The sequence below is a fragment of the Varanus komodoensis genome, unplaced genomic scaffold (assembly GCF_004798865.1).
Source record: "Varanus komodoensis strain SLA01 unplaced genomic scaffold, ASM479886v1 scaffold19, whole genome shotgun sequence".
NCBI classification, from domain to species: Eukaryota; Metazoa; Chordata; class Lepidosauria; order Squamata; family Varanidae; genus Varanus; species Varanus komodoensis.
Genome location: NW_025335550.1, coordinates 7,017,667 through 7,032,218, shown reverse-complemented (window position 1 = coordinate 7,032,218; position 14,552 = coordinate 7,017,667). Strand labels below are relative to the sequence as shown.

Genomic DNA, 14,552 nt, shown 5'->3' with positions numbered 1-14,552 from the left:
TCCAGCTTCCCGCTCTGCATCCAAACTGGCCCTGCGTCTGGAAGATTATACTCTCTGCCATTCCCAGCCAACGCTAGGAGTAGCTCAGCACATTCTGAAGCCTGAGACTCGTGACCCCGAAGGAGTTCAGGTTGCTTAAACCCAGTGAGGGTTTGCAGATAACCTAGGAATGGAGCAGTTGTGCTTCCCTTGAACCACCCGAAGGAGGAACCCAACATTCTGCAAGGCTCATCCTGTGCATAAACCTTTCTCTGCACAAAACCCACTGAATGGCTGCATTGTTTTTCAAGTGGTGACACAGCCTCATGAATGCAAGTGAAGTGACCAGAGGAGGCATGCAACAACAATTGGTTATAAACTGTATTTTGGAATATGGCAGGCTGGAAGAGAAGAAGACGAGAGCTCAGGTTTCTTAGTGGCACGTACATATTTTATCTCACGGCAAATGAGCCTCATGGTTCTGCTTTTCTTCCCTTTTTAGGAAAGTCTGACTTTGTGGTTTTGCAGGAAACTTGCCTTGCTGTTCCCTCTCTCCACCAGTGGCGGTGGAGCTCAGCTTGGCCCTTGGCAGTCCAGCTTGTTGGATCTCAGCCTCACGTTCACAGAGTTAACCTGCGTGACGCCAGTCCAAATAGGCAGGCTTGGTGTCAAACATGAGCATGGTGGGACACCTCCCAAGGACTCTACCCTAGTTGGGGCCTTCTGATCGGAGCTGCCTGGACTTGCTTCTTTTCTTCAGCATTGCAGCCTGGTTGTTCCTCTACCTCTCGGCCTGCCCAGACACTCAGGGTGATGCGAAGGAGCAGCAGGTTCATGTCCACTGGCTTGCCAACCCTCTACTTCATAGACAAGCAGGCATAGACTCATGAAGATGCAAAAGTCGCTCATGGTAGCAACAGTGAAAACAGGGAGTTGCAGAGAGCATGGCTTAATGAAGCCATGGAGGCTGTCTTGCCTGAAGGTTCTCCAGAACCTGGAGCTGCCACTGCAACTAGGGCCTTAAAAGAGTTTGCTCTCTCAGCAGCGGCGTGGGAATGTGACAGCAGGCAGGCCGTTGTGTCAAGCTCATGTTTTCAAATTGTACCTAGCAATAATTCTAAGGCTATGGTAGATGCAAGCAAGCAGGTCCTCTACTTTCTCAAACTTGGAATAGATAGTTACAGCGCAGGGGTCGTCTCTTAATTTCACCTTGACAAAATGATTTTTCCCCCCCTTCCCGGACAAGGCCACCATAATTGAAATAACAAAGATTAAGTTCAGTTGATAGACACTGATAACAAGGAAATAGCATTTATATTTCATAGGGCTGAAAGAATATTGCCACGAGAATGCTGAGAAGGCAAGAAAAGAGACTGGAAATAAGATTAATGATCGCAGCCCTAAAGAATGTTATCTTGGCTGTATATAAACCTGCTCGGGAATTGACAATAGAAAGGGGAAAGATTAATGAAATCTTCCAAAGTTTTTTATGAGACTTATATAGAGATCAGAAGCCTTTAGCTCCAAGGAGTGAGTAGTTGATTATTTGGACAAATTGTAGTTACCTAAGGCCATTGAAGGGGAAAAAAAGGGAGAGCGAATCAATGGCTAGATACCATTTGGATTCAGAATAGTATGACAGACAAAAGAGATTTTATAAGGTACATACAGTAGAAACTTCTTTAAAAGTATTTTTCTGTGTTCAGTACTGGATTCAAAATGGGGAGCAGATTGTGTCACCCACATGGAGAAAATGCTAGCTTTCCGTGTTGAAAAAGGAAAACGAAGTGCGTTTCTTGCCCTCACGCTTGGATACAGCAACATTATGAAGGCTCCAGAAATACAGACAGCAGTAAAATGAAGCGCTATTTCACAGTATTGTTCTGTTTCTTCTAATATCTAACAATGGTCCATTCCCCGAGTAGACAGCATAATGTCTGAAAGATGGCGAGTGACTGGACCTGAAGTGGACTTTCTTAGTAGGTTTAGGGAAGTGGTAAGGAGATGTACTGGTGGGGTGGTGGAGAAAAGTTAACCGAGAGTGGGTGGAGTGGAGAGGAGAGGAGAGGCGCATACCATTCATGTGATGATGCTTGATCAACCTCCTTTGGTGTACAGAAGCAGCATGTGGCAGGCGGCTAGAGCCATCGCTTCGCCATTCACAGACCCCAAGAAACCACCTGACTTTGCCAGACATCACCGCCATCAGCTACAGCAAGGAGTCCTCCCTCATTCTTGGTTCTTCTCCTCGCCCATGCTGGTAACGCCTAGTTCACTGGGGTCGAAGACTGAACCAAGGGTCATGTGCTTTGCATGTGCAAAGTGCTTGATAAATAGTTAATAGGGACTCTTGATCCAATTGAAACATCTGGTCTTCTGGACCAAGTTTAATTAGAACTTCTCTTTAAGGAGGAGGAAAGGTTTAGATTTCTCCACCACTCTCATGTGTTGGCATTTTCGGAGGCTAGAGTGAGCCTGTGGAACTTCCTGTCAGTTAAGCTTTCCACGGTAAACAGCTTTTTAGACTATTACCAAAGACCTTTAAAACAAATCCAAACATTATTGTTGTCTGTTTTGAGATCATGCTTTAATGCCTAATCTTGGTATTTCAGATTAGTTATTGATGAGGTTTTTTTCTGGATGCATTTTATCTCTCTCTCAGTTAGCCACTTTGAATGTTCTCTTGCGGCGGGTAGGTAGAAAAGCAAGGTGGAAATAATCAGCAGAATATTAATCTTCGCATTTGCCCAAGCTCAGAGAGACTGGCCACACGAATTCGTAGCCAAAGCGAAATTCGAACTGGGCGCTTGCTTGATCGTAGCTTTCATAGCAAAGGCTGGCAGGTCCATGCGCTTCTCCTTTCGTTTCCCTGCGGTCGTGGTGACGACAGAGTCTTTTTTGAATCCTGCACCAAACTCTTCCGTACCGCTTTGATTAGTGACTGCAGGTATTCACCTGCAGTGCTGGAAAAATGGAGTCAACAGTGGAACCTGATTGCAGGGGGCAGGGTGCTTCCCTTTCTGGGCGCATCAATAGATATGTGTCGGTCCATGGCTTTACCCTCTCCGCTGGTCGAGAAGTCTTTCTTATTGCCTTCTGTGGCAGGAGAGGGGGATTAAATTACTGGGCCTGTCGGAAAGGACAAGTGTTCTGCCATACATTATCGCTATCACTAGCTTTCACCGGGTGAACGAAACTACCATAAATCCCCTCCGTTGTGAAGCAATAAAAGCCACTGGCTTTTACAGTCATGAGTGCCAGAGCCATTAACAGGAAATGACAGCTGTGTGGCATTCTTAGATCCTGCCTCTATCTCTCCTGACAGCGTGTGCATAAACCTGCCAGCGATGTGACAATTGGTTCACATGACAGTTCCGACTTCAATTCTGGTTTTTCGTGCTTGATTTTCTTTAGGAAGCAATGAAAGAGACGATTTGTTCGCCTTCTGTCCTGTCCCTTTCCCTTCTTCCTCTCTGAATTTTCTTTCTTTCATTTTTAAAAGGTAAAGGAACTCCCTAAATGTACCTAGGTTATCTGCCACTGTGGGATGGTATAGAAATGAAATTACTAACAATTAATAATGACCTTTCTGCCTAAGTTTTTGTTCATGCTCTTGAGTTTTCCTGAGCAAATATTTGGAAAGTCAGTTATTGTGTGGAACACAAATTAAAAGTCAAACTAGAAGAAGCATTGGAAGAGGACGCTGCGTTAATGGCCCCTCTGTTCATACTTTTAGGCAGCTCCTCCAGTGGTGCTTTTATCACAGTTTATATCTTTCTGCAGTATGTTTATGTTCTCCATTTTTTTGTTACCCACCACGAATGTTTTAGGAAAGGTAGGTTATCAATGTTTTAAAACAAGAACAAATCAAAGTTGCACAAATTGATCTCTTGCAGGCCCAAAGGCTCCAGCGCATTTATCCTGCCCCCCTAAAAGCTTGCGTGTTCATTTGAAAAAGTGTAGCTCCATCCAGGCACAGATGTGAAATCCAATTCAGTTGAAATGGATAAGGCAATTGCTGAAGACAGAGAAGTTGTGTGTGTGTGTGTGTGTGTGTGTGTGTGTGTGTGTCAGGGAGCAGTCGTGGTTTTGATCTGGGGCACTGGAACGGGATCGGCAAGGGTCATTTTTACCCCAGACCACCCACTTGCCCTGCGGCTGGTTTGAGCGTGTCCCTGCTTTGCTTTGCCATTAAACGTCCAAGTGCGCCTCCAGAAAGTTCTTCCCAACAAAGGGCTTCTCGGTGGTTCAGAGTCGGCGGAGCTCTCCGTACCATTTGCTGTGCAGCTGCGTTAGTCACCCGTTCGCATGATTGGATAGGAAATCTGCACTTCTGCTGACATTTCCCCCTAAAACAGAGCTGGGGGTGCCTATTTACTTCTGGTCACTTGAAACGAAGGGGCATTACTTTGGACCCCTGTTGCGAGCAGCATGCATGCCTCCTGTATGTGTGATTATGACAAACGCATCCACTCTCACTTCCATTGATGTTGCAGTGGTACACCTGGATGAGGCGGGCAACAAAGCGAGGCGGGATTTCCTTAAAGCCGTGCTTCAGGGGTCCGAGCCCAGCCTGGGAAGGTAAGTACGGACACTTTGACCTACCGTCCTTGCCATGTCAAATCCGGCCTGATAGTTGATATTGTTCCAACAGTTGTAGGTATTCGCTTTCTCCTTTCGTATTTCCATGCAATATGCAAACTGTCCACATAATTAAAGGAATTCACATGGAAACTCGCCAGACTTTGCTGTAATGTCCCAACAGCACACGACTACTTCTGATTTTTTTTCCTTTCTGGAAGCCAGCAAATACCCAAGTGGAGCAGCCTTCCCCAGCCTAACACCCTCCGGATAGGTCAGACTACAATTCCCAGCATCCCCAGCCAGGAGGACCGAGGACTTGTGGGTTTCCAGCTCCATGCCATTTTGCTCACGGCTGGTTCAGTTGGAAATGGAAGACTTACGGATCGGTACTTTGTCCCACTTATCCATGTATTTACAGAAAAGCAGTTCAGACCTGAGGGTCATGCTTGGCCATAAGAAAGTAAGCTTTGCTTCCTCCATTTTACTTTAAAATCGAGCTTCCTACGTTGGCCAATGCACAATTTTTTAACGGAATCTGACAGGAAGTGCCAGAAAGCGATCCCTTAAGAACGGGGCATGTATCACATCTAAAGCACTTTGAAGTTCCGAAAGACTGTTCCTTATCTATTCTGATTTCAGCAAACAAGCAAAGGACTTCCAGATTTACTGCATATATTAGGAAGAGGGAGGACATGCCGGGGATAGCAAGCCCCCAAACAAAGTTACTGATTTCCGAATCATGACGTTTTCGGGGCATGGGTCATTGTTTCATAGGAGCAATTCAAGAGAAATCTTTTGCTCACAGTCTAAACTCCCTTCCATGTCAGCATGCTGCTAATGTAGGAGGTGAATGCACCTTCCAGTCGACGTTAAATACTTTACACCTTGCTGACCAAAGGAACCAGCCTCTTTTGAAGTACGTGCAGATGGTGAATGTACTCCAGGTGGCCACCTGTTCCTTAAATGCATCTTGCTCCTTCAGGCTTTCTTTTCTTCTAGAATCCCCTGTCCCTTCACGGAAGGGGTGGTGAAGGGACTTATGTAGCTCAGTGAAGCTATGAGCTATCCCACCCAAGACGGACAGGTCATAGCAGAGAGCTCTGACAAAAGTTGATCCACTGGAGAAGGAAATGGCAACCCACTCCAGTACCCTTGCCATGAAAACCCCATGGACAGTAGCAAGAAGCAGTTGGTGTGAGCTTCAGTGGACTCTGGGCAATGGTGGAAGACAGGAAGGCCTGGAGGAATGTTGTCCATGGGGTCGCGATGGGTCAGACGTGACTTCACAACTAGCAACAACAAATCACTCCCTCAGTTCATCTAGATCCTTGAGCTTCAGCTCAGTGCCAGAGTACATGCCTTGCTTACTCTAGAGGAATTCCCAGGGCTGGGAAAGACTCTAGCAAGCCCCTACCACTCAAGAATAGAAGATTCTAGACTGGATGAATCTGCTCTAATTTACTATAAGGCATCTTCATACGTTGCCCCATTATGACAGATGGAATTCCACGCCCAATTTCCAGTGCAATCATGGAAGTGCTGAGTGGGATCCCTCCTTCCCGTATCACATCAATCCATGCCTCCCATCGCAAGCAAGATGCTCTCTTCCCCACCATCCGACAGTGGACCTTGTTTGACTCATGTTGACCGGGAATTATGGGAACTGCAGTCCAGCATGTCCAGGGGGCACTGGGTTAGGGATAGCCGCAGTTCATCCTCTGTTTCGAAGACTCCAGCTCCTTCAAGCATTTTGGTGTTTTACCCATGGGGCTGGAAAACCTCGCCTTGCATGGTTTACCTGGATCGTTGGGGAAGTAAAGATGCTCCGTGTGCTGTAGTGGCAGCCTAACTGCCAGGATGTCATGGCAGATATAAAACCAGGTCTGGATTTACGCTGGATCAGCTGTGCTGGTGGAAAGGGGCTTCCCTGGTCCCTCCTTCCCTCTGAAAGGACTGCACAGAGAGAGCAGAGGCTCTGCTGCATGGGCTGAGCTGTGCTGTGGGGCAAGGGGGCATCCCCAACAGTTGGGCAAAGAGACCTCCTGCAAGCTAGATCGTGCATCCAGCCTGCAGCCTACCATCCGTATGGACGCCTGGGACTCCATCTGCAGCCTGCAGACCAGCTCGTTGCCTCCCATGGGGCATTGCCGTTGCATTCCAGCTGTTGCAAGCGTCTGCACATGGCCCCCGCCACAGGCGAGCATTGTCCAGCCCTTCCCGTGCCAGCAGCCCAGCTATGAATCGCTCCACGAAGCTTTTGGCTGCAGCCCCACCCTTGCAGTGAGCCATAAGGACAGAGAAAAGCAGAGTGTGGCCCTCCAGCACGCGGACGCAGCGCATTTCAAAGCTGGCTGCCTGGCTCTCCCTCGGCACATGTTTCTAATCCCAAAGCCTTATATAATAAACCCTCCCCGAAAAATCTCCTCTTAGTTGAAACAGGAACTTAACTTGAAAGTTTAGGAAACTAAAGGACCAAGGATAAAAATATCAGTCCAAATTGGCTGCACATGGTCTAGCTGCAGTGCTGGGATAAATCGGTGCTATCTAAAATCCTCGTTCCTTGGACTGTGAAAGGGAAGAGAAATGTAAATCTGCATTGTTTTCATGCTTGGACCTTAATTTGTCCATTGTCCTTTACTGGATGCGATGGTATCCCGCCTTTCCTCCAAGGAGCCCAGTGCAGAGTGGATAAGCTTCCCCTTGCCCGTTTTATCCTCGCAGCAGCCCAGGGATGCTATGAGTCACTGGCTGGTCCATATTCACCCGTGTGAGTTTCGTGGCCAAGTGGGGATTTAAATTGAGGTCCCTTGATTCCTAGTCCAACACCCTAATCGCTGTAGTGCACCAGCGAGTCCCTTGGACTGCAAGGAGATCAAACCGGTCAGTCCTAGAGGAGATCAACCCTGACTGCTCTTTAGAAGGCCAGATCCTGAAGATGGAACTCAAATACTTGAGCCACCTAATGAGAAGGAAGGACTCCCTGGAGAAGAGCCTGATGCTGGGAACAATTGATGGCAAAAGAAGGGGACGGCAGAGGATGAGGTGGCTGGATGGAGTCACTGAGGCAGTGGGCGTGAGCTTAGATGGACTCCAGGGTATGGTGGTGGACAGGACGGCCTGGAGGAGTGTTGTCTGTGGGGTCGCGAAGGGTCGGACATGGCTTTGCAACTAGCAACAACAACAACCAGCAGTTTGGCACATGTTTCCAAGTCCTCCATTCCTCCTTTGCCAGCACGGGGGAAGGTTGATTGTAATACCACCTATTTTGTGATCATGCCTATTTTGGTAGATTGTCATCATCACAGACCACGGGGTTAATCCATCTACAGTGTTGTGAATTTGGGGTGGGGGGGCATTTCTGGCCCGATGGAGTCCACCACCAGCAGAGCCTTCCCAGTGGTGACTCCCTCTTTCTGGAGCTCTCTGCCTCCCGAGGACAGGCAAGCTCCAATACTTGCTGGCTTGCAGCACCAGCTGAAACCGTCTTTGTTCCCAGAAGCATTTCCCACTGTCCAGGCACCATTGTAAAGTTTCCTTGTTTAAAATGCACTGTAGTCATTCTTTTTTCTTTTCCTTTTTTTGGCCTTTTCCCTTTTCATTGTCCACTGCTTTGAAATCTATCCAGGTGAGGGACAGAAATGCCATCAATAAATAATCTCTTAGATGGTGCCTATGTAAATGCTGTATCACTGCAGATTTTCTATTAAATTGATGACAGCCCAAACCAGAACCAAAACAGCCTGCCAAAATAACGGTTAACTTTCCAACTGAGAGATCCAAAGGTGCCCTCCCAGGGTGACAATCTCAGACATGTCTACTCAGAGGTAAGCCCCGCTGAGTCGACTGAATCGTACTCCCAGCTAGATATGAATAGGAATGCTGCCCCGATGCGTTAATTATTTTACAGCTTTAAAATCTGGAGGTCTTAAGGTATGTACATGTGAGGCCAGGAAGAAGTCCTTTGAATGTAACACTCAGAAGGTGAAAAGAAGGAAAGGATGAGAAATGTAGGTGTTCTCAGAGGAGCAGGTGCAGGGCAAACATTCCCCTGGCAACCTCCATGTCAGTGTTGAAATATACTGCGATTACTTGCATATCCTGATTTTTACTTGCCTTTTCTCTTGACTTGACTTTTACTTTACCTTTTTAAAAAGCAAGGGTTTGGCATCAGCCCTTCCTTATATGGAAAGGTGCTTCCTCTTACCATTCCCCTTTGATCTTTCGGAGGAGCTTAGAAGTGGAATTATTTTTTTCCGGAGAAGCATCTGTAGCATCAACGGTGGAATTAATCCTCATTGACGCTTGATGTTTTCATATATTTCCGTTTTTGACATCTGTGACATACTTGACAATGTGCGAAGCCAACGCTCAGTGGTCTGGCTAGATCTTTCCAATTGTGGAAAGCAATCGTGCCAGGGAAAGCAACAAATTACATGTGTCTGCACCATGCGCTTTGTGCCATTCCACGTTTTCAAGTAAACAAAGGCACGGCAGGATAAAGCAGGGGGGAGCAGTTATTTGTCTGCTCGTTAAAGGATAATGCACTTTTAAATTTACCCCTGCCCCAAAAACGTTTCCTTCCGTTCAGCATCCTATGCGTTCTCACTTCTTAGAGGAAATGACTTTATTGGCAGAACTTTCAATGCCACTGCAGGGCAACTAAATTCCTTTATATATCATCTGCCATAAAGCATGTGTGTGGCTAAGGGGCATCCTATATTTTACACGGATGATTTAGATTTTTTCTACAGGAGAACAGATTTTGCTCCTGTTAAAACCATGCTTTGGATCCAGATTTGTGCTGGATCAGCTGCACCGATAGAAATGGGCATCCCATCCTCTTCTTCCCATCCCCTGAAACGGCTACACGGAATCCAGAGACCTTGCTGTACAGAATGTTCTGGAGCTAACAGAAAACTGGAACCTTCCCAAGAAGGCGTTCAGCCTTCTTTCTGCCTCAGTGTGCACAGGATCACACCCTTGGTCACTTTTTAAAAGCAATGTGCTGGTCTGATTTAGAAAAGAGATCCATGCAGGTGTGATCCAGGCAATGCTCTCAACCTGTTGAGTGGAGCTATGGGGGTGGAATGACTTTTAACAGAAACCTAGCCTGCCCTGGTGTCTGGATCAGGTCCTTGCAGCGTTCCCGTGCCCAGTTTAAACTCTCTTTTCCTAGAAGTGTGACTATTAATTTATATTGACTTAATTTATATTGTTTTATAGGATTCTATTTATTTATGGTTGTGAGCTGCCCCAAGGCTTCAGCGAATGGGGCAGCATAGAAGTTCCCTAAATAAATAATGAATAATAATTGCGATGCCGAGTTTGGACCCGAGGTTCCCCACTGGCATGGAAGGTTCAAGGTACCAAAAGTAATGATGTGGTTTTGCTTGTTTCCTCCCCAACCCCAATCCTTTCCCAGTATACAGTTCACAGTGGTAAGTGATCCGCCCGAAGAGGAGCAGGATCTGGAGTGTGAGGATATCGGCTTTGCCTACGTCAGGCTGAGTGAGATATTTAGGAAAAAGCAGGACATCACCGAACAAGCCATCAATGGTGAGTCCAGGGTGTCTTTCCGCCGCTCCTTCTTACAGCTCTCAACTCCAAAATTATTTCTGAGTTTGGCGTTCCCCCCACCCACAGAACCATGATTTTTTTGTGCATACAGACCCCTCGGATGAAAATGGATTCTGAACGAAAATGAATTCTGAATCGTAGCTTGTCTCATGATACTTGAAATCTTGTTCTGCTTGAAATATAGTTTTGAAAGTGCACTAGTAGGCAAAATGGTATTAGAGAAGGTGATTACTCCAGCTCATAAAATAGTTGACCCTGGAATCTCCCCAGTAAGGTGCACATTCTTCCGAACATGATCTCCGATAGGAAGCAGGTTTTTTTCCCCCCAAATTGGCAACCGTCAGTAAAAAATGGATTACCGTTGTTTGTCTCTCTTTTTGTCCTAACCTACTTTCAGTCAGGTTAGGGCCGAGAGAGATGATTGTCTCAGCTTTGCCTGGCAAGCTGCATGATTGATAGGAGATAGAACCTGGGTCACCCATGGTCAGACACAACAGCTACACCACACTGGCTGGGCTCAGACAGCATGATAACCCAAGGCGCTGTGTAGGTTGTCAGTGAATCATGGGTTGTTGTCAAAACATAGGTTATGTTGCCTGAACCCAGCCAACAAGCCATGGCAAACAGCCCACAACCCAACAGCAAACCATGGGTTTTCTCCATAGGTTGTTTGTGGCTAACAACCCATGGCTTGTACGTCCGGCTGCATTCAGATCACGTTTCCTCAGGAAACTATGGCTTAGTGACAACTCATGCTAAACCCATACTCACTCCTTGAATGTGTGTTATTGTGTTGTCAGAACCCAATCTCAGATGATCCTGGTTTGATGTCCTAGTTTATAAACAAATTAAGCCAGTTTCCCAGTTCAGCCATAATGGGAAACTGTGGTTTAATGGAGGTGCTGAAGTAAGGCAAAGCTCAAATTGACAAACCTGGGTTCCATCCCCTCCCCATTTCTTTTCTAGTTGTCAGTTCACAGGATGATGGAGCAGTAATAGGGCACCTCAGAGTAACCGTGAAAGCTTTCCAGGCCCTGCATTCCATCTATGAGGAGCTTAAAAACAGCCGGGAGGTCAGAAAATAAGAGTCTTCACCCACAGAAGTGCCTTCTCCCAGCGTGGCCAATGTTGGATAGCTCTTGGAAGACAGAGAGCTGCTATAGTATATTTAATGTATAATTTATATGTAAAGGATGCACAATTTGCTGTTGTAAAGTTTATATAGATTTCTGTCTGTTTGGATTTTTTTATATATCTATCCCCCCACACCCCCGGCAAGGCTTCAGTCCACAGTGGACACCAGCTTGTAAATAATTAATACCTACATGATTGAATGATGTGCTTTATTTGCATTTTCCACATATTTTTGCCTTACATAAAACAGTAATAAAAATGCAAGTCCAATTTTTAATTTTTAATAAAAAAGTAAGCCTTAGAAAACTGATTAAAAATACTTTTATGTTATCCCTAATCACCCCACTAAATGGAATGCCTGCGATTAGCCTCATTAAGAATTTTATACTGTGAAGCTTTTATTAGAAGCAATATATGAAAATTACTTGGATTAATGTGTTAATCTGCCTCTTTAAAATGCTAATATCCATTTTATGCACATTAAATCTCAGTATGCGTTTTCTTTGATGCATGCCGTTTCTATCAATTAAATATAAAGAACGCGACTGGTCCCAAGACTTATTAAATTACTGCAAGCTTTTATAAAAAGAAACACACAACTTTTGCCCTTCTGCTAAAATTATAATCAGTTGTTTGTGATTATCAGGTTTGGAAGGGAGGGTACTGCAAATACCCATTTTTTTATTTTATCTTTTTCTGTTTTTTGTTTTCATCTGCAGGAAAAAAGGGATTTACATATTTGAACTAATAGCTATCAAAGTGCAAGATTAAACTATAAAAGAATCGATCAGATAATCTTACATTTCATGCTGAGCCATAGCTCTCCTACACACACACACACACACACACACACCACATTTAAAACTTAAGTAAAACCTGAACAACAAATGGTTGTATCTGGATCATCAGTGAATGGCTGCAGCCTGGAAACTCAATTTTCAAACTCTCCAGCAATTCTGATAGAGGTTTTTTTTAATTGATTTTTTAAAGTGAAGTTGTGGCTCAACACTGCAAAAAAAACAAGAGAGAGAGAGAGAGAGAGAGAGATAAGGTTCTAGATGAGATTCACATGTGGAAGGTTATGTTTAATTTTTGAATATATACTTCTGCCACAGCTTTTCATTAAAAAAAAAAACCCCGTTTTAGAGGTAGAGTAGCTTTCCACTGTTTGCAAAACAGGCTATATTTCTTTCGTAAGCATATGTAAAGTATTCAGAAAGATAAGTAATTTATTAAAATCTACCTAATTTGCCGTGATATATTAAATCTCTGCTTCAGTGATCACAGACCATTTCATTTAGAGAATTAGGCATTCCCTCTTTGTGTGATTAAAGCTCTGGAAAATGAGTTCTTTGCTCCTATTTGTGAACATTCAGAGTCTGCTAATGGCAAGAAGATGGAATAGATTATGAGACAATTCATTACAGTTCGACAGAAAAAAAAGAAGAAACAACTCAGACAAAATGCAAAAGAAAAAGCACAAGTATGAATATCTGCATATAGTTTGAACCATGTGTGCACGAACGTCGCTTTGCCTTGAGCAAGCTTTGAAATGGCAGCCATACAATATTAATTTGTTGATGTACACCAGCAGGCCAGCAGAATCTCTCTTGACCACAGAAATCTCCAAATTCCGCCATTAAATTCCCACTTCTTCGTTCCTAATCTTAAGGGATGGCTTTTTCTGAGGAGAGACCTCTGCAAGTTCTCGCAACAATTTATTCCTACAGAACATTCTGGGACCCGCAGACAGTGCCCCTCCAAAACCCTCTCTATGCCTAATAAACAGTTGTGGGGTTGTGTTCTCACTTGCGCTTGTTCTTAGCTCATCGTTTCTGGCCCGTATTTCCTAATATTTTTTGGCTCCACACAACTGTATTGTCATTAAGACTTGTTATTATACATTACAGTAATTTAAAACAGCTCGATTCGACACCAAGATTAACCAAGTGGCTTTTCAGAAATGGAATTGCGGTATTTAAGCACGAGGTTTGCATTATTCAGCTAATATTTTGTAACCCAAAACAAAATCCCTTCCTTATAAAGAGGTGAACATGGAGTCTTTTCCCCACAACTGTTTGTTGAACTCCTATCTGTGTCAAGGAAGGCCTGGGGGAGACATGAGTTAGGAGCTAGACAAGAATGTTATTGTCTCTCTCAAACCAGAAACAGGGCCGAAACCTGGCCAACTCCTGATTTCACCTACATGCTGCCAAGTTCAGTGACACCTAGTAACTAAACTTTACGGTGACGCTATCCACAGAGTGACAAATGGGGCTGTTGCTTTCTGTGGCATTTGTCGTTATTTTATGTGCTGGGCAACTCGTCCCTTTCCACATGTTTTGGACTACAGCTCCCATGTTTATACTGCCTAGAGCTGGAAGCTGCAGGCCAAAACATCTTGATGGCCACAAGTTGCCCATTAAGTTTCAATGGACCTCCTCCATATAGCTGGCATTTTGTAGTCCAGGGGACAAAGTATTTGGGGGTGGCTTAGACTTGAATGGGCCATCCGGGCCCATCAGCTTCACAGAAGACCTGCTCCTTGTGTAAATGGAAAGTACCAGAAATGGTTTCTTAATGTGCACCGACTCCTGCATTTACGGACTCTTCTTGAAGATGCAGCTACAGGAATATTTCATGGTGAGCATCTGTGCTTTGAAATTGATAAATGCACCACTGTATTTGTGTATACAAATATCACAAGTAAGTAAGTCTGGGTGGCCACTGGCCAACACTACATTAAATAACCCTCTTTATAAAATGTAAATCGACCAGCATCTATCCATTGTCTTTGATTGCTAAGTAGAGCATTCATGTTTGGAAGCAATATACCTGTGAACCCCACATATTGTGGAGGATAAACGGTTGCCCCTTTTCTCTGGGTGTGCAGTTTCTGGAGCCGTGTGCCCGGCCACTGACCATTAGGTCTGATCCAACAAGGTTTGTTTGATCTAGGATGGTCAACTTTTTCCTAACTTGGCAGGGTTCCTCAGAAGTTCTGACAGGGTGCTATGGGTTTTATGTGAGGGAGGACTGTCCCGTACAAGATTAAAGAGAAAGAAGAACAGGGGTCTTGAACATGTTCATCCATCGTTAGCACATGGGTAGCACACAGATCTGGTCAGAGCCTTCTGCTCAGTAGTGAGATGAATTGTATTTCTGTTTATATTGCAACAGTTCTTTCTGAATCTGCATCCAAACACACACATTTGAACATGAAAATTATATGAAAAGAGTATGCATCCTCATTTGTCCTCTTTGGTGATGTTTTCCCT

The 14,552-nt window shown here is 44.8% G+C and overlaps 1 protein-coding gene across 5 annotated transcripts in view; it reads left to right on the top strand.

The window, feature by feature from the left end:
* Window positions 1-13,587, top strand: part of RPGRIP1L (RPGRIP1 like) — a 72,500-nt gene extending 58,913 nt beyond the window's left edge. For 4 of the 5 annotated variants that reach the window (XM_044427664.1, XM_044427663.1, XM_044427666.1 and 1 more), the window contains exons 24-26: window positions 4,476-4,560; window positions 9,986-10,119; window positions 11,107-11,819. In XM_044427664.1, coding sequence (XP_044283599.1) covers window positions 4,476-4,560; window positions 9,986-10,119; window positions 11,107-11,225 — 338 coding nt within the window. In that variant the 3' untranslated portion in view covers window positions 11,226-11,819. Of the gene's footprint in view, window positions 1-4,475; window positions 4,561-9,985; window positions 10,120-11,106; window positions 11,820-11,993 lie in introns of those variants that run through there. The other variant, XM_044427668.1, reaches the window with a different exon arrangement.
* Window positions 13,588-14,552: the final 965 nt, after the last annotated feature.